We start from the raw sequence: 26456 nt of genomic DNA on the forward strand, positions 1-26456 counted from the left end.
TTTGTTTTCAGAAAACGAAGTTATTGATACACATATGGGCTGTATTTAAAAAGAATGCGAGATTCGATATAATGAATAGGAGAGGAGATTTAAATCGTCCATATCGACGATAAGTTTTTTTTAAAAACTGAAATCTGCAATTACACAGCGCACAGGCGTGTGCATACAAGTCGGTAAACGTAAGCCGGTGTCTTTCGTTTGAACGCTTGGTGTAAGCATATATGCCGTTCTTTCACAATGGAATGAGATATTCCCATGTCTGACTCTGGAAAAAATATGTTGAGTACGGAATCTTTATCAACATCGGGAGTGAGAATGAATAGGGTAAGCAGTGTAGAATTTTATATTCCTTGTGAATTGTTATTTGATAGAACGGTTTCACTAACGTTTAAGAAAGTGAATGTCATCTTATCTTTAATTTAAGCACTCGATTTTAGATTTTTTTTTAACATTATGAATTTATTAGAATATTAACGAGACATTATGTCTAAAAACAAAAATTCAATCACCAGCGGATTAACCTTGTATTATTTGCAGTAGAAATTAACCGAAACAAATTGATACTAATGTCCTTTCGAAAAAAAATATTTAGTAGAGTATTCATTGGTATCATAAAAATTTTAAATTGTTTAAATAATAATTAAAATACATCAATGAATAACCGAGTATAAACAACTCAATGTAAAAAACGTCTGTAGCAAAGTGAAATTTATAGGCTGCATCGTTTTAAAAAAATGATTTATGGAGTGCGTAGTTTACCTGTAAAAAAGCTTCTATGGTAAACAAGGACATTTTCTTTTGTAGCCCTTTTAAACACAGATAGTATGTGATTACCGAAACGTCTTACAAACTGGAATAAAAGGAAAGTGCATTTCCTCAACTATTTAATTAAAACGGGTTCAAAGTCATACTTAAATGCTTAAGAATATGGTAAATGAAGAACAGGGTTCCTGCCCCCCCCCCCCCTCCCCACACACACACATGCGCGCGCGCACGCGCTATTCGGTCATGCGTTTTTTTTATTTTTTGTATATTATATAAAAGGAGACCTTTTCCCAATCACAAATAACGCTGAAACGCAGTTTACCGGGTTAAGCATTCAACACATCTTTGACGTACATGTATATAATGAATTAATTGAATGCTGTCAAAGTACATTGTCAAAACATAAAGATCATGCGCCATAATAGCTTTCCTCTCGATTTGAGAATTCCAAGGTTAAAGCGGTCGGATATCAAAGTCCTTTTATCACAGGGTGGCAAATCTCGCGTAAGGGTGGCGCTTGATTTAAACAAGTGTAAATTTTCAGGGGCAACTATGCAAAGTCATATTTCCTACTTATTGCTCGAATTCTGTGAAAAATTGATAACGGAAACGAAGAAAATCACCAAAAATTAGATAATAATCTGCATAAATTCCTTGATTAGAGTTGTTTAGCAAACTAACGTGTACGCGGATGTGTACGTGTAGAAAGGAAAATATATGCATTACGTCATCAGTTTGTGTAATGACGAATTTCTACACGTATGCACCCGAATGAACATTCGTATAAATTGCAAAGTACCTGTAAGGTCGAACTTGTAGCTTCTGTTTCCCTGTTAGCTAATCATTTTAACAAATGTGTTTATTTTTCTTAAGCCTGAATATTAAATGCGAATACTGATATCAACAAACATAAATTTTCATTAAAATTTAGTATGTTATTGGAGTTTTGATACACGTATCTCTTCCTCCAAAACATGCAATGGCTCTGTTATTTTATTCATCTGTGATAAATACAAATATACATGTACATATATAAACAATGATGTATAAAAAAATTAACACATGCATAATTCTCAATTTTCGACTGTAACTAAATTTCTTAGATTAAAAGGAGAGAACTTTTAGAATTACATTGAAACATTAACACGTACAGGTACACTATACAACTATTAAACAAGACAAGTAACGTGAGCGTAGTTCCAACTTGTGACCTGCACGTTCAAGTTCGCGTATCCGTTGGTCTGCTTAACCTCTCTATCATATCAATAAAAATATTATTATACTTTTTTCCTGTTCAGTCCAAATAAAAATTAGAACAAAAACACTGCGATTTGCGATTGATCTTTTGATGGTCCTATGAATTTCTGTTTCAAATTTTCATAAATTCAAAGTTTATTGCAATTTGTAAACAAACATTTTTTTAAAATCAGAAATGCGCTTCGTCTTAACTGTTTTGTCGAACTGATATTTGCAAGATATTCACTTTTAACAGCCAAAACCGGTAGTATGTAAACCAGACACGGTTTGACCATTGTGGATTCATGCAACATATCATACAGATGTCCATATTTAAAAAAAAAAATATCTTCTTCTATAGAAGATTAATACTATTTAAATATGGCCACGACCACCGAGCCCTCTTTAAATGCACATAGTATCCGTCATTGATAGAATTCCACACCTATTGGAATATTGCTTTCAGCTCCAAAATGCGATGTCCTACTGAAAAGTGGTGAACGATCTAGCAGTGCGAACCGTGTCATTTAGGTCCAACTCATTACTTTTCAAACACATCTACAATCAAATGATGGTGACAAAAAATGTGAATACAGCGGTTAACAGAACAATATTGACACATGCTGTAATATTTACCAATATGATGAAAACAAAATTATGAACTAGAGAGATAGTATATTTTGTGAGCCAAAATGTTGCTGACATTTCAATTAAACACACTTTCCCTTCTCTGTAAGATCATTTTCGTATTATATTTGCATGTCTTTTTAAAACAGTTATCACAATTTTATTTAAATTGTTTCTTGATTTAGGCCATATTTAAAAACCTAATAATATTTTTACCGCGCTTCTTTATGTTATGAAAAATGTAAATATGTGCCTGAATGGAAGAGTAAAACTTTGCAGAAAGCTTAGCAAAAAGGAAATAAAACAACCAAACACACAAACAAACAAAGTATCCAGTTTTAAGCCTTTCTTAACTAATACTATAATTTTAATATGTTTAACGCTGCTACCATTGCGGCGAGCGGACCAAGAAATACACATTCCTTGTATCATTGTCAACTTACTGATATTTTGACAGTTATCAACTAACATCAAAGAATTTTGGAGAGAGAGAGGGAGATAGAGAATTATATAATATTTCTAAGTTTTAAAAAAAAAAATCTTACACAATACATAAACTTGCTTTCCCTAGAACCGTTCTTTACTTTTGGAGAGAATTGATCAGTCGGTAAAATGTAATTTCTGTTTAATTTGGTCAAAAGTGTAAACGATATTTCTGTTGTACCTTGTTGTTATCTGACTTTCATTTTTTTCCCTTTTTTTTCATTCTAATTACATACTTTGTATCCATGTCCTCGGTCCCTGTTTGTAGGTGCGTAATTTCTCATTTTCCAATTTAATGATATGACAATATGAAATATCTGCATAAGTTTTTTTAACTGTTTATTTTTTCTCTTAATTTTTTTTATTTTGTTTAAAAAGACCCATTTTTTATTTCCTTCCTTTTTATACTTACTGTACATGCATGCAAAATTAGCTTGCAATTGGATTGATATGACAGTAAAGTATGGCTCTTGCTTGTATATACATAATATTTGTATCAAAAAAAAAAAATAAAAAATAAGAAAATAAAAACAAATCATCTGAGGCAGGTATCGCAGTTTATACTGAAATAGCTAGTACACACATTACAGATGTTTGATACACCTCTAAATTTATCGCAGGAAATATAACGCAAGATCACTGTGACGACTTAAGTTAAAATCTATAATCATTTGTTTGTGTATCTCAATACAAATGTTAGCATGTAAAAATCACATGGGTCTCACCAAGGCCTGTGCGGTACTCAAAACGTGTCTTAAAACCTCAATGCCCCGTAAATAACGAGTAAAATGTTAGCAATTTTTGATATAGCACTACGACAGAAAACATTAGAGACCAATTATGAGATGTTGCCTATTTTTTTTTTATTAATCTGTAGAGCTAGCTCGTTCTTTTTCCCGCGCGCACTGCTTCTTAGAGTTCGCTTCGCTTGCTGGCGCTGCGCGCCGGCGAGCTGCGCTCGCTATAACAATGCAAGAGTGTTGAATATCTTCCAACTTTAATGTTATTGAGATAACTGTTTTTGCAAATTGTGCAAAATTTCAAACGAAAGTGTTCGCGTACTTTGCGGGAATACGAGATCAATCTAGAAACAATGAATTCCTTGATATCAAAGATCTATAACCGAGCGAACTATTTTCGGAAAATAAATTTATTGATGAAAATTTGGACTGTATTTGAAAAAGAAATGCAAGAGTTGATTTAATCGATTTAGTTGATCCTACCTGTATCTTTTCAGAGGTCTGTGTTGCTCTGCTTTGAATTTGTATTTCGTTTTATGGATTTTTTAGATGGTTGACAATTTGTTATTGTCATTTTTCATTTAGGGGTCATTTAAATCGTCAACTTCGAAAATTTATTTTTCACCAACTGATCTGCAATTATTTAGCCACTGCGTGTGCACAGAACGATTCTTCGTTAACAAAAGATGTTGTTTTGTTGACAAAGTTGGATGAATTTGTTAATGAGAGCATGTTGTAACGAGCGAATGAACTGTTTTTTTTACAGTATACAGCAAAACTCGGTTATAACGAAGTCACTGGGACCTAAGAAATTACTTCGCTATATCCGTAATTCGTTATAACTGTATAAGAAATTCATTAAATTTACATAGCTGGGGGTCCAAGACGACTTCGCTATATGTAAATTCGCAATATCCGTGTTCGTACTTAACGAGTTTTACTGTAGTTTGATGCATTTTGACATTTGAACTGAATTATGTTCAGCCCCGAATCTTCATCAAAAGAAGGACCCAGGATAAATAGGGTAATACTTTACAGTAGAATTCGATTTTTGATTTCGTTTTTGTTTTTACACAGAATCCCTTTCACTCTAATAAAAAAAGGAATCTACAATTCGAATTTTGTCATAAGAGAAAACCCCAAAACAAAACAAGTGCAGTAATAAAATATCATAAAATATGGCAACCCTTATTCTCAATCTTATAACGAATATTTTGCAATCAAACTTTAGTTGTTGCTACATCATTGTATTTTCATTATGACTTGCATTTATTTTACACACCAGCAATGTATTATCTCAATAATGTTCAGCACTGTTTTCATCTCACATATTAGAAAACACAGTACCTGCGCCTTTGTCTCACTCTGGCGGCCTCACTGTTTTTAATGCAATAGAATAAACAAACAAACTAGTTATTAAGGTCTTCCGTTTCCAACGGAATACCTTATTGTTTTCGTTCGGTTTCTTGTTTCCTTATTATTAAGGTCTTCCGTTTCCAACGGAAGACCTTATTCTTTTTCTTAGGTTTCTTCTTCCCTATTATTAAGGTATTCCGTTTCCAACGGAAGACCTTATTGTTATTGCTTTGTTTCTTTTTCCCTTTTATTTTGTATCTTGTTATTCTATTGTTTTTTTAAGGTCTTCCGTTTTCCAAATTTTTCTGACTTTTTTAAAGCTTAATATCTCAATAAGTTTTTTCAACGGATTTACATGAAATTTTCAGGGATTATGGATCAACTAACTACAACGTCACTTCCGTTTTTACGTTACGTCAATTTTTAAATTTAAAAAAAGTGATTTTGTCCAGGGTGTTTTTTAAAAACGATAAAGGATAAGGATAACGATAAAAAAGATAAGGACTTGGAATTTTCTGTGTTCAAGCATTGATAGTTTTTATTTGGAAATAAGGCTGGAATTTAATTTCCGTCACTGCCGGTCCAAACTGGAAGTGTTTTAAAATTTTCGAATTTTCGAATTTTTCGTTTTAATTTCAAATGTTTACAAGGTTTGTAGAGTTGGTTATGCTGAATACGAAACTGAAATCCGTTTGAAAATCGGACGATGCATTACAGAGATATCGGGGTTTAAAAATTGATTTTTCCGGAAATTTTGATTCCGCGTCCTTGGTTTAAAAAAAAGCGTAATGTTCAAAGTAAAATTAACTCGGACCAAAAATAATTGCTAAGTCGTACTTGAACACATTCGGATTTTTTTTTGTTTGGTTAAGTCGTTCTTGAAATCGGAAAGGTTTTTGTAAAGTGTACCAGGAATAATTCGATTTTTTTTTCATCTTTTTATTTTAGTTACTCTTGTTATTGGTTTAAGAGCTCTGCTTCTTACAGGAAGTTCCAGCTTTACTTCAGACATTAACGGAAGACCCACTCGTTGCTTTGCAAAGAGCTTCGCTGTAGTTATTATTTTTCTTCTTTTTTTTCCAACCATTTTTGTGTACGCGATTTCTCTAAAACTACTCGACCGATTTACATAAAAATTTCAGGTCTGATAGATAATGCTCTGAACCTTATTGTAATTTTTTTCAATGGTGACGTCACTTCCAATTTACAATTTAACGATTTTCAGAGGGTCGGCTTGTCCAGGGGTAAACTCCTAAACGATTTAAGATATTGAGTTCAAAATTTCAGGGATTGTAGACAAAAGGTTGTAGATCTGACATATGGTAGATATATTTTCCTGTGAACAAAAGCGCCGAAGCTCGCCCGAGCTCGAAAATTACAGTTAAAAAAGCGTCGTGATTTTTCGTGGTTTTCTTTCAATATCTCTTTCCTCGATTGTATTTTGTTATAACATGTAGAACAAAAAAACTTTATGAATTCAAGAGCTTTCATGTGACATCAAGAAAAAGGGGCTGAGGGGGCTCTAAAGTCGTTTAATGATAACTTTTCACTGTGAAATAATTTGTGATCTGTTAAAGAAGCAATATATTGAGCTTAATAATCTGCAACCATAATTTCTTTGCTATGCGGTCCCTAAAAGGAGTTACAGGGTCGGCCCCTAAAACGACCCTCTCAAGATATCTCGATAACGGTACAAAATTTGTACACACTTGTTGAACAACAAGTGTTTGAATTGACCACAGCATTCTTATGACATCAAGAAAAAGGGATTGGCTCTTCAAATTAGGGGCCAATAGGGCTCTTTAGTCTTCAAATGATAACTTTTTAATATAAACTATTTTGTTATCCGTTATAGAAGCAAATAAAATATGTTCATAATAACGTTTGGTTTCTTATACATGACAATTCTTTACTCGTTTGTTACGCAATGAAGGATTTTAAGAGGCCAGAACTTCGAAACTTCGGTCTTTTTTGTCTCAAAATCGAGGAAAATTTTGAAAAGCCATATTGATCAAAAGATGCCCACAATAATATGCCTAACAATATACAACCAATATTTCATTTTTATGTAGTCCCTTAAAAGAGTTGCAGTATCGGCCACTAAAACGACCTTCTCCAGATATCTCGAGAACGGTACAACATTTTTTAACAAATGTTGAGCAAAATGTGTTTGAATTGACAAAAGTTCACTTATGACATCAAGCAAAAATGGACTAGCTCTTCAAATTAGGGACGGAGAGGGCTCTAATGTCTTTGAATTATAACATAACTGAAATAGTTTGTAATACGTGGAGAAAATCTCTGAAAAGCAATATTGAACAGAAGATGCTCAAAATAACGCGTTTAACAATCTCTAACCAAAAAATGTCTGTTATCTGGACCCTAAAAGAGTTTTATGACCGTATCTTAAAACGATTTTTCCCAGATATCTCAAAAACGGTAACCAATTTCTATACACTTAGTAGCAGTACACAAAAATACCTCTTAACTAAAATTAAGTAAAACAAGCAGACCCCTCAAATAAGGGACACTAAAGGGGAAGACAGTCTTTCATCCATAACACTAAGATCCCGCTTCCATTTCCAGATATGTTTCGTTGACGAAGATCAAGAGCAAAGTCATTCCATATTCTAAAAATCGGACGGAAGACCTCCTCGTTGCTCACAACGAGATCGTGTCTAGTTTTCTTTGTTTTTGTTTTTTGTTTTTTGTTTTTTTTTTTAATTTTTAAAAAGAGCTTCACGTGCTCGTAAACCTAACCGATTCTCAATGGATGTGTGAAGGGTAGTGAACTTGTTACATTGTATGGAGAAAGAAAAAAAAAACACCAGATAAAACACTATGTGTGATACAAAAATAAGTAATGCTTTTACGAGAGTTGTCCCAAAATAGCGGAGACAGGATACATAACTTAAAATCTGTTCACTGCAATTTCATTAGAGACTTCTATGTTTTTCTTCAGTAATTCTTTAGCAAACGATACTGAAAAATTTAAATCTGTACTTTATTTATTTCTCGAGAAAATAAATAATTAGTAACAACAAGTTTTGTCAGGCGGTGTAATGTGCAACGTGGAAAATTTCCAGTCTTCATATTGTTGCTAAACCCTCCACATCGTTTACGATAAGGTTACGGGTTTTTTTTTTCGAAAAGTTTTGGAAAAAATATCTTCTTTGAATTTTTTTTAAAAATATTATCTAAGTATAAACGATATGGCGACTCCAAACGTGTATGATGTTCCGATTGGGCCACTTCGACCGTTGCACTTTTGCCTTCAGGGCAAAGGTGCGAGAGTGCGAAGTTGCGAAGGCGAAAGTGCGAAGGTCAGGGTTCGACATTAACCTTAGTCCGTTAGTCACAGACTAATTGATTTTGAGTCGGACTAACAAAATTTCTATCTAATCAGTCCGGTTGGACTAATAAAAAAATCTGCTTAAAAAATTGTGTAAATTATCGATGTTGCAAATCCACTGCAATTGTCGACAACTTCCTGGAAAACGCTGACTTTATTTTTTCAGTAAATTGATATATGATACATTTTGGTGATTATAGAGTTACCGAGTGAAAACAACAGAGGTTTGCAGGATGTTATGGGTGATTTGATAATTTCATTGCCCTAAGGGGATGTCTGAGAAAATAGGTAACGAGCACACATGTTCACAACAACCCTGGCTTCGATAGAGACGGCACGCTTAGGTGTTTAAAAAAAAATAAACTGAAAGGTGAAAGGAAATTTCTTGTTGTTTAATTTAAATGAATTGTGTTTAAATCATTTGTCTTAAATTGCTTATTATTTATCCCTGATTTTTAAAGAACTTAAATAACAAAAAGAACATGGTAATTCAACGCCCTGATCTATTGCACAGATCTATTTTTAAAAACTGTAATGGCGGCTTCTACCATGTACACGGAGATAGTGAATACGCAGCTTCTTGCTATGTACTGAATAGTACAATACAACTAAGCCAGTGATTAACATGTAAGAAAAAAAACATCAAAAAATTCCTTGTGATGTATGATACCCACCCCTTCTTACAAATTCTAATAAAAAACAGTGTTTTATATTAGACAAAATACGGCAATGCATTTCATTTATTTTTGACGGACTAATAAAATTGCCTGCGGACTAGTTAAAGTTAACAGACACTAGTCCGGCAGGACTAATGCATAAAAAAGTTAGTGTCGACCCCTGAAGGTTCGAAGGTTCGAAGGCAAATAAGCAAAAGTACGAAGATACGACGGCGAAGTGGCGAAGGCTAGAGTTGCGAAGGAGAGATACTACTATCGCTCTTTTGCCTTCGCAACTTTGCACTAGCTCTCGCCATCGCAACTTCCACTTTTGCCTGTGCCTTTTTATGTTTGTAAAACTCTCTATATTTTAAAGATAAATTTAGCTGTATAAAGTGAAATCTGAGGCAGAAGACAAACTTTTTGAGAATTTATTTTCAACCGCCTGTGCAGATCGAGATTTTTTCAAAAGAGGGGGGGGGGGGGGATAATTGTATTTGCCAAAAGGGGATGGGCCGAGGCATATTTTTGGTAATTTTACTATGTAAAATTTTTAATATGAAATTTTCCAGGTAGATTGGGTCCGGACCCCTTCTCACCTTTACTGTGTTAAATTATAATATTGAATTTTCAAAGGGGGGGGGGGGGGTTTCGGGGGGGGGTCAGGACACCCCTCTCCCCCTCTAAAACCGTGCATAAACAAGTAATATATTATAATAAAATTAAAATGTTACGCAGTACAGTTAAGGCGGCCAATAAAATTATCGGCAAATTTTTTGGATGAAGACACAAATTTACTTTAGTTCAACTGGCATGTTCTTTTTAAAATCAACAACAGTCACTCAAATGCAATATATTTCTAATATATATATATATCACAGTACGATATTTTAAGATTATAGTGGTCACGTGATATGGCAGTCGCATGGTTCAAGCAGATGTATTTGTGGTTTTGAGGTCATTCAAAAAATTCAAAATTGCAAGGGGATAATCATGTAAAAATTCACAACTGAATTTCAAAATAACTTGATGTTATATCGTAAATTTTGAAAAACGCAGCGAACTTTGTGAGATAAGATTATTATACCCCCGCTCCAAAGGAGAGGGGATATACTGTTTTACCCTTGTCTGTCTGTCTGTCCGTCTGTCCGTCCGTCTGTCTTTCTGTCTGTCCGTCCGTAACAAAAATTTCTGTCACATTTATCTCAGCAACTATTTATTGCAAATGCTTGAATTTTTTACAAAGTGTTTGTTAAGGCATGCCATATCGTGGGATATATTTTTGTACCAATCGGGATTCAACTTCCCGTTAAGTGACGACTTTGCTTATTTTTTAACCAAAATTTTCAGACAAATTTTCATGAACGATTTCTCAGCAACTATTTATCGCAGATGCTTGAAATTTTTACACAATATTTGTATAGGCATGCCATACCGTTTGATATATTTTTGTACTAATGGGACGTCAACTTCCTGTTAAATGACGACTTTGTTTATTTTTAGCAAAAATTTTCAAAAAAATTTTTGTCAATGAATTCTCAGCAACTGTTTATCGCAGATGCATGAAATTTTTACACAGTATTTGTATAGGCATGCCATATTGTGGGAAATATTTCTGTACCAATCGGATGCCAGCTTTCTGTTAAATGTCGACTTTGCTTATTTTGCATATTCACATCATAGCGGGGGTATCACTAGTGAGCATTGGCTCACAGATATCTTGTTTGTTAGTGGAAACAGTAATTTATAATGCATATGTTGAATAATTCTGAAGGTCGCAAGGTTAATTTCATTAAAAAATAATTAATTTTAAAGATTTTACAAGGATCGTTGAAGTTTTTAAGCTACATAGTATATTTCAAATTCAGATGTAAAAGTTTTTCAGGATCAGTAAGGTGTATGCCCTTGCAATTAAGTGATTTATTTAGGAACTCAGCTTAAAGATATACGATATTTTACACAAAACCGAGGTTGCCTCTTTATACGACGCATACTTAAAACAAAATGAAAATAAGACTATATAAGTAGCATTCTTCTAAAAATAATGTTAAACAAAATATTCATTTATAACTTTCCATTAATCTATGACATTTTTTTTCTTAGCTAAAAAACTGCATGATAGCCTTCAATTACTTAACTTGATGCATCATTTTGAAGCATATGACGTTATATTTTGTAGTACAGCGAGAACGCCATCTCGCTTATTTTTCAGTGTGTACTATATAACGGACCTCAAAATTGTAACTAATAGCATTTGTTGTTTTCAATTAAAATATGAGCATAAATTAATTTCGCTAATAAATAAATTAATAAGTACTTTTGAGGTTTGTAATATTCTGTGATGTCACAATGCACATTTCCCGAATTTTTTGTCGGAACAGAATTTCTGACAGCCTAAACTGTGCTGCGTACTCTATTTGAAACCACGGTATTGATTTAACTAATTTAAACAGATAGTAGGTAAAAGACAGGAGTCTTAAAGTGCATGTGTACACGTAATGGCGGAAATGAAATGTTATGTGGAGTATATAATGATTAGGCATACATTGCCAGCACGGGTAAACATATATGTCACAGTAAAATATTAATAAACATTAGTAAGCACGATAACCTAGCGCATGCGCACTGATAACATCTAAGATATATCGGCAAACCTAGGGGGAGTACGGTTCTTGCATCAAATTCTATGTAATCGACCGAGACTTTCTGAATGCAATCAAAAAAGGCGAAGTCTAAAGTGCGAAGTTGCGATGGCGAGAGTGCGAAGTTGCGAAGGCAAAAGAGCGATAGTAGCATCGCTCCTTCGCCTTTTCACCTTTGCACTCTCGGCTTCGCAACTTCGCGCTTCGCCGTCGCATCTTCGCACTTTCGCTCCTTCGCCTTCGCAACTTCGCACTCTCGCATCTTCGCCCTAAAGGCGACATTACGAAGGTCGAAGTGGCCCCATCGGAACACCACAAACTTGCCCTGCATTACTTACTGTCTAATGTCCGTCGTTCAGCATTTTGACGTCCATTGATATCGGCCGGGGGTTTTCCCACTTATTATCATCATACTCGTCCAAATATTTTCTATACTACTTATTCACAAACGCATTTCTAGTTGATTTTGTTAATTTCATTTACTTACAAAGCCGCTTAGGATTTGTTTCAATGTTTTTACAGATTTTTTTTTCAGTTACTGCTGCGCCGCCTTTAACGCTGGTGTCGTAATTATATTACGAGTTAGCTCTTCAACTTGTCACGAGCTATAACATTTCTGAGTAAAGAATAATTATTTTCAAATATAAACGTACGTTTTATTTGAAAATTTTCATTTGAAAAGTACTTTTCTTCGCATGTTTCATTTCATTATGTTTTGATTTTACTTTTTTATATTTGACATTGCGCCGCATGTCGAGTTTTTAATCTAAAATGCTTTCATTTTATGAATTTAATCTCAAACAATATTTAATTTTAAAACATTTTTTAATGCAAATTACTTTAACCCTTTGTGGCTAAAATTTCATCATCATGTATCTTCGATTAACTGAATAACATTACTTGTCTACGATATTTTGGGACAACCCTCGTACTTTACTGGGCTACGTAGTTTGTTGTGTCCGTACGTTTCAAACGAAGTTCTGACAAGCTACGTAAAACACATGTACTATCTGCAAAATTCAATGTCAAGGCGGTCAAATTCTGAAAGCTTCTGTTAAATCCCCAGCGAAGGCAGGGGTATTCTGTTCAAAGTGCAAATACATGTACCTCTGAAGTTAGGTTGAATTATGAGCGAAAAAAATCAATAATTCAAAAGTTTAGTCGCTCTGAGATTTTGTGTTGTTATAGAGTTGTTTTTACAAATGCTAAGAGACGTTTTTTTTCTTCTTCATATATTTGTGTTTTAATATTTTTTTTTTATTGTCATCTAACATGTTTTATAACAAAAATAAATACAGTCGGAAACCAAGTCTATGCTTTTCTACAAATACACCATGTAATAGGTTTTGATAAAATATAAAAACAGAACAAAATAGTTGAATCCCCCCCCCCATAAAAAAAAAATTAAAAATGACAGAAAATTACGTCTAGTAAGAAACAAATATGATCTTCTAGCCTGCTAAAACGTAACCTTAACTATAAAATTATTACACAGAAGTGCCTGTCAATGTTCATAAGTTAAAGCGTGTTTTCATTAGGGTAATTTTTGAAGTATTACATGTATGATATACATATTAATTTATAATGACAAACGAAAGGTCAATTTTGAATCTAAATAATGTGTCAATAGTTTATGTGCTCACAATAAATTTGCAAAACACAATCTGCAAAAAGACGAATTGAGATGTTTAACCGTGTGGGTCAACACTTATCTGTAATGGGAAATGACAGTTACTAACTCTAACGCTATAAAGACTACCGTTATATCCCTGTGTGTGTTTTTCTTCCAACAATTGAGCGGCAAATAGACCTAACATTTAATTGTAGATCAAACAACTATAAACAATAAAAGATAAAAAAAAGAAGAATAATTTAAATATAAAAAAAATGTCCTATTACGTCTACTATTAAATCTTATATCAAAGGGATATGCACCTGCAGATTACTTTGTTTCAGTTATAACTTATTATAGAAACATTCAAACTTCACCAGTGCTTTAATGTCCATCACAATGTCACATCTTAGCCTTAATATTGCTATAAACATTTCCTTAATTTAAAATAAGAGTTTAACACTTTTATTTTTAGGGGATTATCATTCGTTAATACTCAAAATAAATATAAAGATTTTTTTTTTAAACACAAAATAATTATAAATAATTTAAAGTTTGTTTGATATCCTAAGTCTTAACTCATTTTAATAATTCAATTAGGATTCCACTGCGGTCAAAAGTGCATGGGATGCTATCAAGAAGGGGGTCAACAAAGGGAAGGATGAAAGGGACACCAATGAAATTGTCCAATCTTCACCCACCATGGTGTTTTCTGTGATTGGGGACTCTGACAGTTTCGTACCCAGACCCTGGCCTAAGACTGTGTTTCAAACAGCTCTCATAGAGGCAGCAAAGAGTGGGGGAGGTATGGTACTGTTTAACTGATTTAGTCACACATGTATATTTGTCGTCTTGAATAAGTAAGGTTATTGAACACCTGATGAAAATAAATTATCCAAGGTTATACTATAGTCAGTGTTTTTCAATTGCAGTTTATGTATTTGCACCTCTGCTTAAAAGTAAACCGCATTCCTGTCATATTTCCAATCGATTTTTAGCGTAGGAGTATCACACAACTGCTTTTATTCAATCTTCAAACAACAATAAATTTATATATGTTTACATTTTTTTTTACATTCCAGCGACCTGGATTTTGTATCGTGGTAATGAGAAAGGTGTTTCAAAGGTCGTCAGAGATGCGTACCAGAACTACGGTGACATGGAATTCGGAAATAAAAACTTGCAAACAAACGTTGACGATCCTAACCGGCATATCAAGCTTATAAACATTGCGGGAAAAGGGGTATGGTGTTTTAATTGCGGATTTAGTTGAAGTAGAATGATCGCTCCATATATTATAAGACCTTTCTCTAATTATACCAAATAATGAAATCAAATTATTCATAAACATTAAAATTAAATTATGTATTCAAATATAAAACGCTACAGGGATAATAGTTCATTACTAGTCTAACAAACACATCAATATGAACAATGCTTTTGTTAAGTGTCAAGCCACCTTAGGTCTATATCAGTAGAGATAAGATTTGTTCATTCAAACGTCTTTGTGAACTGATTAAAGCATTGTGATGAGATTTTGAAAAAAAGCAGCATTGATACTATCATAAAAATTATCAAATGATGGTACACCGACTCAGTGCTATTTTTATCCAGAGAAAATCATTTAACTTTGTTTTACGACAGAAATTCCACTCAGAGTATGACTTTGAAACACATGCCGGAGTTGGAGATAATTTTTTGTTGGACTTCGAGAAATTTGTTTCCGAACAGGAAGTGTCCTTCTTCAGCCAGAAAATGGACATCAGTATGCGTTTTTCTTGTCCTATATACAAACGTATATTAAGTAACCATATGTTTACAACCCTCATAAATATGTGCACATTTGTGTAAAAAGAAGTAAATAAATAAATAAATAAGATAAAAAGTATACATTGTTGTTAAAACGAGAACTAACAAATATTTAGACATTTTGGGGGTTCCTTTTTTTTTGTAGATTTAAGCCATCAGTTAGGCAATAGGAAAAAGAAACATACATGTATTGGACTAATATATAAATATGTTTACAAAATATAGAAAGACTTAAGTCGTGACAATGTTAAAATGCCAATACTCTTAAAGAATATGATATGACTTAAGTCAGATATTTACAATTAATGTATTTAACATGACCTTAGTCATTACAGACGATTGTTATTACTATACATGTTAGTTTCTGAATGACTAATAAAATCTGGATGAATAATATGATAGACGTCGAATAAAGTGTTTTGTTTTCCCAAATATTATCACGTTAGATATTTATATACGGAAAGCAATAATCTATCCAAAAAAAATCATGTACATTTAGTTGCCTTACAAGTCGTCTAAATTTAACAGTCAAATTTTTCAAATTGCGCAATCTTAACTTTCAAAAACTCTGCAATGTTCTCTTTTCTCGCTTTCTGTCTCAGAGGTTAGAGCATATCTCGACGCTGCCTCTTTATTCTGCTCCAGACACAAAGCTACGCCATTTGAAATAAAACTACTCTAAATTAAAAGCTATTTTAAAGGAAAACTTGACCAAATTAATTTACTAGGAACAGGGTTTATGTATTAAATGATATTAAATGACGAGATACGTAGGCATGACGTCGGTCATATTGCCAAATATAAATATCAACAGTCGTACATACATATCTGGCAGGTCATTTTCATTTTTAAACCAATGAAAGTTTAGGTGTAAACTTTAAATTTTTAAAACATTAGTTATATAAGGGGTATTTTTACCACCCAAAACTTATCTTAGTCAATGTTTTCTATACATTTTATATTGTTCATTAAGATTAATTAGACTGAACAAAAATCTTTTGACGCATAATGCAGAAAACAATATTTACCTTTAACACTGAATGCATGCATTAGGTAACATTATATAACATAATTAAATAATATACAACCGATGAAGTAAAAATTAAGGAGTTGGTCAACTTTTATTTAACTTACTTTTTAAATTAGCTAACCGAGTAGAAAAAAATATGTGAACAATCACATACATCATAAATCATTGAATGCATTGTCTTTTTTTTTTCGTCTTTCATAGACATGCCTGTTCCCATCGCAATAATCGTCTGTGAAGGAGACATTGAGACCATCGCCCATATATCCGAGGCTCTCGAAAACAAACTTCCTGTAATCATAATGAAAGGGTCCGGAAAGGCTGCAGATCTAGTGTTTGATTTTTTACAAAAGTATGTAATTTAGCACAAAATATTTTGGGGTTTTTTGGTTAAAAATCTTCATAAAGCAAACATTTTGTTGATTATACCCAAAACTGAATAATGATAAAAAAAATAGCAATTGGTTAAGATATTATTGAATGTTTTTTTTATTTTTATATTTGTCTGGCGTTGTTTTAAAGTGAAGAAGTACTTCGGAAGAAGGCGAGTGTTTTATTCGGCATTCGGTTTGATGATACAAAATATAACGAATTGGAAAAGCATCTTGCTACCATCAAAAAGAAGAAAGATTTGGTATGTGATTTCAAAATCTTAAATCGTTGTTCAGAAACATTAGCTTTATTTTGAAACAAAAGTAATTATCATTGAAGATTTTCAACACCTTTAAAAACTCGATTTTTTTGCCTTTTAAATAAATCCGTGCATTTAAAATATTTTTATATTTTTAGTCAAAACATCATTATAAATATCGGGTCTGAAATCATTCTATTGTAGATTGGGGTATTTGACCTTGATCAAGATGACCCCTTAATGCTGTCGAACATTGTAGGAGAAGCAGTAGTCAGCTGTTGGTCCATGGAGAACATCCTTCAAAGAGACATTAATGGTATTGAATTCTTCCGCTTTCTAAAATATCCCTATATTCACCGTCTACAGCAGTTTATTTGTTTAGCATTATCAAAATAAGTTCACTTACTGATTGTTTGTGTCACGAACTTTATCATTCAACAGTCAAGTACTAAGCCGTTGTTTTTTAGAACTCTGTTGATAAACTGTAACTGCTAAAAAATTAAAACTAAAACTTTCTATAAGTTAGAAGAGAATTTGGTAGTTTGATTATTGTAAATGTATTGCATTTGGCTGTGTAATTCTTTAGAGCGGAAAGCCGCTTCCGCTTATTCAAGTTTATCAATGAATGACAATCATATATGCATAAGAATGAGCACATTCAGAAAAACACAAATTTATATTCACGCTGACTTGTTGGAAAATTATTTTCTGTTGAATATTGTACATGCTAATTATGATACGTATACACTAGGCCATACTTTTTTTTACTACACCGGTCAAAATGAATAAGGATCTTCTGAGAAGCAATGGCTAAATATTCTTACATTAAATACTAGATGCAACGCCTAATTTGATTGCCTAATCAAATATCGTATAACACTTATATTACATTACGCAGCGTCTGTGAAACGTGTATTAATTCGCTTAACTTTACGTTTATATAGTGTACAACTTAAACGTGCTTTCATGAAATAAAAACGGGCTTTATTTTGTAATTTTACTTGTTAAAACTAAAATTAGAATAAGTTTAACTTCCACCTATGTTAAATCAGTTTAACATAACTTTGCTTCGAGGTTTTTAAAGCATAAACTGCCCTAAGCTATTTTATATCATATAACATAGGTAGAAATTATATTCAGTCCTTAAGGTTCCTAATTTTTATAAAGATAAATTTGTAATTGTGTCAATCTGGTAGCACGAAAATAAAATATATACATATATATATATATATATATATATATATATATATATATATATATATATATATATATATATATATACATATGTTTAAAAATCAAAAGGCGCTTCAATTAAAACTAAAACAAACGTATAGCTCCAGGGTCAGGGGTGTTGATATTGAGGTCGGGATCTTTTTAAATAACGAACTTGTTATAATTATGTGCATTTGTGTAAAAATAATCACTGGCGACCACTAGTTCTTTACAAGGTATCTTAACATTCTAAATAAATACATATCAAAGAGTTATCCCATACACCATTGCCATTTTAATAACGTGCCTGACAAAGTGTTCCTGGTTTACTGTAAAACCCCATTTTCCTCTGTTTTACCAATTGCACATCTTCTGAAATACTTCTTGATCGGCCAAAGTACTCATTATATATTTATGCGTGCATCGTAGCAAGTAAAAACATACACTTGATATTATCTTATAACCAAAATGCATTGAAACAAATCTTTGCTAGGTTATATTTTACTCAAATAACCCTGTAGTCCTATGACCTTATTTTATTATATTCTATATTTTTATCATCGATTGGTTTTGATAACTATTTTAAGATGTTGGCATGACAAAACCACAAGGCATGCGCCCTAAAACAGCCATTCCTCACTCTAACACAAACGGCAGTACAATCAAAGGATCGTCATTAGCTTGGAAGCTTCTACGCAGAAATTCTGTAAATCCAGAAGAGGATGCCATTAATCAAATTCTTGGAGGATTCAAAGAGGGATCAAGACCATACGTCTTAAATCCCAAGTATTCAACACCAACGTCACTTCCACTCTATTTTTATTTCGGATACCAGCTTTTACAAGAATCGGGACACATGGAAGAATGTGGACCTGTAAGAAATGTTTCATTGACATGGTTGTTTAAAATGACTGGTGCTTTTTTTCCTCACTTCGATTGCTACTTAGCAGCCAAAAGTTGGCTTTTTTAATCTGGACAGTTTTAAAACATCTAGGGAAAATCGATAAGAATTTTAATGGATAATACAATTAAGTTATATTATATTTTTCAATTTTCGTTTCAAATAAAACTGAAAACAATAGACGTAATTCATTCTTATAAATGAATAGGTAAACGTGATTGAAAAAATGTATGCATTTAACATTTTAGATTCTCCTTTTGGAAGCTCTAAAGGCAAATCGATGTGACTATGTAAGGGTTCTTCTTGACCAAGGAGTAAACCTAAAAATGGAAAATTTACCAGAGTTGTATGAACAGGTTAGATGCATATCCATGTTAGTATACAAACTATGTTTGCTTCTAAAATAAATGTATTGTTTTTAATTTTTATATATCTTATATTTTTTAGACTGTTTCATGTCAAGATTGTACGTTTAAAGACGAAGACTGCTTACACATGCAATGGATTTTGAAGGTAGGTTTCATTGACTTTCAAGAAATATTCAATTTGATGCCCACAGTGTGTGATCGATCAATAAACATTAGCTGTATGCTTACTTTTCAGCAAATCCAAGAAACCCATGCAAAGAAAGTTTGTCACAAGTATAGGTCCATCATAAAGAAAATGAAAGAAGGTGGAAGTAATAAGTATAAAAAGAAAATTAAGGAACTACCTGGATCAGTAGCAGATGCAGCTAAAGGACTGTGTCGCAAAATTCTACGATACAAAGGTAAATAAATATAATGTAAGCTGTAAAATTGCAATAGTAACATATACATAGCTAATCTTAATTTTTACATTATTTTCAGAATTCAACTCTGGCCAGTCATCTCAGGATGAAAATGTCTCTAATGTGTTACTGTGGGCTATTTTTGCTAACAGAAAAGAATTGGCGGAAATTTATTGGCTAAGGGGAAAAGACCACCTATGTGAGTTTCATACTATTAAGCAAAAATAAAAGAAACAAAATTAAAAAAAAAACACCAATTCAAACAAATGAATTGAAACAAGTCACTTCTTTTGTCCATTTTCTTTATTATACTCAATAAAGTTGTATATATAAGGTAACATTTCGTATGTTTAATTTCAATAACGATTTTAACTTTTTGGAAATCTTCAATTACAATTATAACGTGTTTCCCCCCCCCCTTTTTTTTATCTGTACCTTGTTTTCATATATTAAGTAAAACAATATACTTTCGCTTATTTCATCATTTAAACTCCCCTCAATTCATTCCAAATACCTTAATGTTTAATTTATAATTCATCTTTGTAAACAGAAATGAATAATGGCTGAAGTACGTTGCAAATTTGTGGCGTTTTTTTATGTTTTATTGATCAACAGCAAACTTCTATAAAATACACCTATTGTAAACGTTTTTGATAGTTTAAAATAAATTGGTGTATCATTCTAGGTCCAAACCATGAGAATTGATATTTTTTCCTTGCAGTGACTGGTTTAGTGTGTTCGGCTATTCTCAAAAAGCTATCAAAAAAGGCGAACAATGTAAAAGAACAAATTTTGTCGAATGATTTGGCAGATCATTCAAAGTAAGAAACTGTACTTTTACTTTTTTAGCTGTAACTTTAGCCTACATGAAAACATGTTTGATTAAATTCAGCTTATATAATTTAAATGGATTAATGTTCCTTTATTACATGTAAAATTCTACTGTAAGTTTAATTTTCAACAGCTGAGAAGGATGTGTACTTAAGGATTACGTTTACTCAGGGTTTGAGATTTTGAAAAACATTTTTACAAAGTTCAATATCTGAAGTCCAAAATTGATTAAAACACACAAAATAACAACGTTATTTACAAATATCGATATTCATATCCATGATTTGTTTATTTGAGGAAGATATGCTCCGACAAAGGTAGATTAAAATTAAAACAGAGGAAATTCGGACTAAATTTTTCATTTTCTTATTTTCTCTTAAAAACTTTCTGTTGCGGTGTAATTGCAAAAGTTAAGTTTTTATGTGTTTTTTCATATCATTTTACATATTTTATGATTGTATTTACTCGTCTATAACTTTTTTAAAAAAACCTTTTATCAGACATTTCTTAGCTTCTGAGTTTATTGATAATGGATCACCTATCGGAAAAAAACGCACTTCAAGCTAACATCCGAGTAATTAGAGTAAGGTTGTCATTCGATACTTTTATTTTCATACATAGTTATGTCTTACATGTATTTCATTTGCATAAGTTGTGAATTGAAATTATTTATTTATAACAAAAACAAAAAACAAACAGCATAATTGTCAACAACGTTTACAACAAAATACTTAAATCAAACGATTTAACTTGAGTGAAACTTAAAAAATCGTAAAATTTGGCTAAAATCCTTGTAAAAAAAAAAAAAAACAAATAATAAAAAAAAAAAAAAAATAACCCCCCCCCCCCCCACACACAAAAAAAAAACAAAAAACAACCACCCCCCCCCCCCCAAAAAAAAAACAACTATGTAAAATGAAAACATAAGTGTGTCTAATGTGCATTTAATAAGCAGACTATCATTCAACCTACTATTTATTCATGTTAAGATTGTTTGAACAACGTTGTCTACGCATTATGGATAGAATGTACGAAGAAAACACTAAACAAGCTATTGATTTGATGGATACTGAAGCAGACATCTGGGGAATTCATTCCAGCCCTCTCACTTTTGCTTACGAAAATTTTATGTATGATGTAGTCGCTCATACGTGTTCTCAGAAGAATATGAACAGACAGTGGTATAACAATTTGGCCCCTGACTTGAAGCCTTTCTTGAAGGTAAAAATAACAATGACTGTTTAAGATGTATTTAAACGAATAAAATAAGTTTCATTTTTTAAAGGAAAAAATAAGCGTTAAAAGAAACGGAGTAATTCTAAAGAACAAACTTTAATAAATTATCATTAAGTAATTGGGACTTAGGGACATAAGACATTTTTTCATTAATTATACTTTTGTTTTGTAGTCTGCAGTGAGCAAGCCAAAAAAGTTTTTTACTGCACCGCTGACAAAATATGTATTCAATTATGTAAGTAGAATGATAAATTTAGAAAAAAAAGCATTAGAAGTTGAGTTAATTGTACAATTATAATACATATAATAATTATTGTGTATTTTGTATATATAAAACGAACAAGAACCAACCATACCCTCCTTCCTAAAAAATAAAAAATAAAAAAAAAAAAACAAAAAACAAAAAAAAAACAAACAAACAATAAAACCTATTTTTAGAAGGATTTGATTATATGATGAGTTCTTCCGCTTATTTATATAACATGTAGCCTTGCATTTAAGGCATCAATGACCTTATATGATTTTTTTGTTTATTCTTCTTAAAGATGATGTTTTTTACGATGCTGATCATGTACAGCGCCTTTGTACTAACAAGTATTAGCACGAAATACTACGTACAGGACATCGCTCGAGTGTTCGAATATTATGTGTATTTCTGGGGAGCTGGGGATTTTATTGAGGAGCTTATCAGCTGCTTTGTAAGCTTATTAATGTTTTTAAAATCTTTGAGGAAATATATTAATGACATGCCGAAATAAATTATTTCAATGATGTCTTACAATATTCTGTATTATATTTAAACATTAAAAATTTAAACGTTCTAATATTTTGTATTCAATATTTTTTGTCTGTTTGCTTAATTTTAGAAAAATGTAATTATATATTTTATTTACCTTTGCCAATTTGTAAAATCTGTTCTTAAAATATTGACAATTACTAATGTTTGCCTAATTCAGTGAAAAAAAAAATGTTTTACAATTCATTGTCATGATAGGGCTGTCTGGAGGCTAGAGGTCGTTCTCACAGAGGTTACTACTCACGTATGAAGAGATATCTGTATGACTTCTGGAATGTAGTAGACCTGCTGTCATACGCTTTGCTTATATCAGCTCTATTTGTGCGACACTTTTATATTGACGAAACATTCACTATAGCCAGGCGCATGTTTGGGCTTTCTCTGCTTGTGATGTATCTAAGATTTTTGGAGGTGTTTTTGATTCACAGGAAGATGGGACCTACGCTTATTATGATCAAAGAAATGGTATAATACATTCGCCATTTGACTGTTCATGATTCGCAAAGAAAAAAGAAATCTTGAGTTTTACTAATTAATGAATTAGCATGTATATTCCAAAATTTTCTAATGCTTCTTTTATAGCTGAAGGATCTACTCGGCTTCCTGTTCATAGCGCTATTTGTGGTATTGGGAGTTGGAATCTACTACCACGCAAACCTATGGCCAGACCACCAAACAATATGGAGCGGTGATTGGACCAACTGGAGGATATGGACTATCATATACTATCCGTACTGGCAGCTCTACGCAGAGTTGAATCTCGAACATCTTGACGGTAATAAACCTCGTAAAAATTATGCACATTGTGTGTAATGATGAGAGTATACCTTATTTTTAATTATTAATTCCACAAGTTCAAGGACTAATATACACCAGGAATAACTTTTTTTAGTTAGCTAATTAATAAAAAAAATCAGGATTGCGAAGTCATTAAACGTATATTACATGAATGAAATATTAATCATTGATGATTAGGAAGTGACCAATCGGACTGTACCAACATAACATCTATATGGGAGTCTGACACGTCCATTAACCGTTGTCCACAGGAGGACTGGACTGTACAAGCTGTAGCGGCGATTTATCTGTTGTTCTCCAATCTCCTGTTGGTCAATCTTGTTATCGCCATGTTCAGGTAAGTGTGTATTATAATTAACATGTGGATATTTTACATTAATATGATCTATATCAATATATGTTATTGATATTCATTCTTTTTGTTTTGAAAATATTTTGATAAAAATACATAAGTTCATAAAAGACAAGAAACAATATCATAGACATTTCCAAGCATTGAATTTTAAATAAGTACTAGTTCAAATTAACACTGCCAATTTATATTATAGAGTTATTTTTATCTGATACACTCATATTTGATTTTAAATTGTCATAAATCGAGATTTTAGATTGTATATTTTCTTGACACTTTTCCTCCTTAGCAGAAAATGTTAATTTTCAGTTCCTGTACTTTACTGTTTCTCTTTATAAAATAATCTGTTTTCCCCATTCATTTGTTTGAGAATGAGGGGGAGAAATATGTCTCTACAAACTATATTGCTTTTTTTACAAATGAAAAGATAATATACTGTATTTTTTACCCAGCTTTACGTTTGAGAGAGTACAGGAGAACTCGGAGAAGCTGTGGCGGTTTGAGAGATACACAGTAATTAATGATTACGACTGGAGAATCCCGTCCCCCATCAACCTGGTGTTCCTCCCCTACCGATTCTTCTGTTGTCCAACGAGAGATGACTGTTGTCTACAAGGATGCAGAGGTAAGACCACCAGCAAATTTAGCTTTTCGGCTACTCATAATACCAAATGACATGGATAATCTTTTTAACTGTTTCCATTTTGAAAAAAAAATGTTAACTATTGCTACTCTCATCAAACCTGTCTATAGAAAAGAGATTGTTTTAAAAACACTTCAAGAATATACCGTTTAATGATAAAATTGTCATTTTGGATTGTTAAGCTTATGATTAGAAAAAAAAAACCTTTACCAGGAAATGGCCATCATTGCTTTTGAATTAAAATATAGTGGAAAAAGCGCTTGATATTGAACTATTTTTCTTTATTCCAGGAATTTGCTGTAAGGATGCGGTGAAAAACGAAAAGAAATTTAAAGCAGATAATGAAGCATATCAAAAGAACTTTCAAAAGATAACAGCACTCAAAATACACAACAAAATCTAACTTGTTTGCTATAGCTCCTCTGTAAACGTAGGAGAAAACATATTATCTCAATTACGAGTTCATTAGTTTAACAATCATAATAACAATCATTTATCATTTTAAAAACAATCATGTATTCATATTAACTAATGAACTTATCTGAAAACATTGAAGACGTGAATTTGCTTCTGATTGTGTGTATGTAAGAAGTTGTTTTAATATTGAAAAAAAAATGAGTTTACTTTATTATTTGATATTAACATTTTGTACACGTTTTGGATTTAAATGATGTTTTTATTTTTTAATATAAATCAAACGATTCAGATGAGTTCTGAAGATCAAAGATTGTGATGTGTATATCCGTCCATTGTCGGCTGATTTTTTTTTTTATCTTTATGATTTGCTGTTACTAATCTGTGATAAAGATTACAATAAACAAAACAATAAACTGTTGTAGGTTTGTAATTGAACAAAGTGTACTTACTTGAAGTGTGGTGATATATCTTATTAAAAGTTGTTAAAGAAGACATTGTTCTTGTTTTTTTTTATCATTCCTGCATGATAGAGAAAAAACGCAAACCTAAATTTAAAAAAATAAATAAAGTGGGTTTGACTGAAGTTAGTTCAATGCCTAATTAGGAGAAGAATTTACAAATAAAAGTAAATGCTTACAGAACTGTCTCATGGTAATATAACGAAAAGGTAAAAAAAAAAAAACGGAACGCATTTTCCTTAAACAAACATGCATTCTGATTATTGTGACCCCTCCTGTGAATATTCTTAATCAAAACCGGATATGTAAGCCTTCTGTCTTACGGATCAAATTGAGGGTCAGCTCAAACTTAGTGATGACAAGTACAGTATTTCTTTCTCAAGCGGTTTTATTAAAGCATGATCGTATAGTTACAACAAAGCAGCCCAAATCAAGAGTCTCAGAATCTCTATAAGCGGAATCTATCAATTTATCTTAGCGGAATCTCTTAATCTCTTCAACATTATTTTACATGGGTATATATAACATTTTACTTATGATGGACAGTTCTTACTAGTTCGGCCTATTTACGACGATCATGAGTGAACATTTAGTGTTCAAAATTAAGATTAATAGTTTATTCCTAAATAAAGTAACAAAACCGTCAAAACTGCCAATCAAAGAGTCTGGATGCAGGATTTGAGTCTCCGAGTCCTGGGTCTCGGAGTCCCCCACCTAGTATGAGGCATCACTTACTCATAATACGTTCATTCATACATAGACTGAAAGGTTACAAAGGTTAATATATAGAATACACAATGCATGAGTCAATATAGAGTACTAGAGCTATCTTTGCAGACACAGAATCGCCAAATATGACACTTGTTTTTAAACTCTCAATTTGAATATTATTATGCCCGTATTATTCGCCTGGTTTTATAACATCATTTAGGAATACTACGCAGTGCTACAAGATTCACAGAGTTCATTCTACTAATTATCATTAACACCATTCAATGTGCAGTACCTAGGTACACTTTAATATCACAGTGACCATTATTTAATCCTAGCAATTTAAGGTCATAGCATGGCTATCTGTTTACATACGTCCCCCAAACAAAAGAAATA

General features: G+C 32.2%; 1 protein-coding gene across 1 annotated transcript; it reads left to right on the forward strand.

Moving 5' to 3' along the window:
• On the forward strand, positions 1-25383 carry LOC128171879 (transient receptor potential cation channel subfamily M member-like 2). Its single transcript, XM_052837653.1, has 21 exons — positions 1-324; positions 14070-14274; positions 14552-14712; positions 15114-15234; positions 16510-16657; positions 16828-16939; positions 17141-17252; positions 18736-19022; positions 19298-19405; positions 19497-19562; positions 19653-19818; positions 19898-20017; positions 20540-20639; positions 21639-21870; positions 22058-22120; positions 22431-22583; positions 22880-23146; positions 23264-23456; positions 23657-23816; positions 24284-24456; positions 24765-25383. Exons 1-21 carry the CDS (start codon positions 256-258, stop codon positions 24875-24877), a joined length of 3129 nt encoding a protein of 1042 aa, XP_052693613.1. The 5' UTR covers positions 1-255; the 3' UTR covers positions 24878-25383.
• Positions 25384-26456: the final 1073 nt, after the last annotated feature.

The sequence above is a fragment of the Crassostrea angulata genome, chromosome 2, assembly GCF_025612915.1.
Source record: "Crassostrea angulata isolate pt1a10 chromosome 2, ASM2561291v2, whole genome shotgun sequence".
Taxonomy (NCBI): Eukaryota; Metazoa; Mollusca; class Bivalvia; order Ostreida; family Ostreidae; genus Magallana; species Magallana angulata.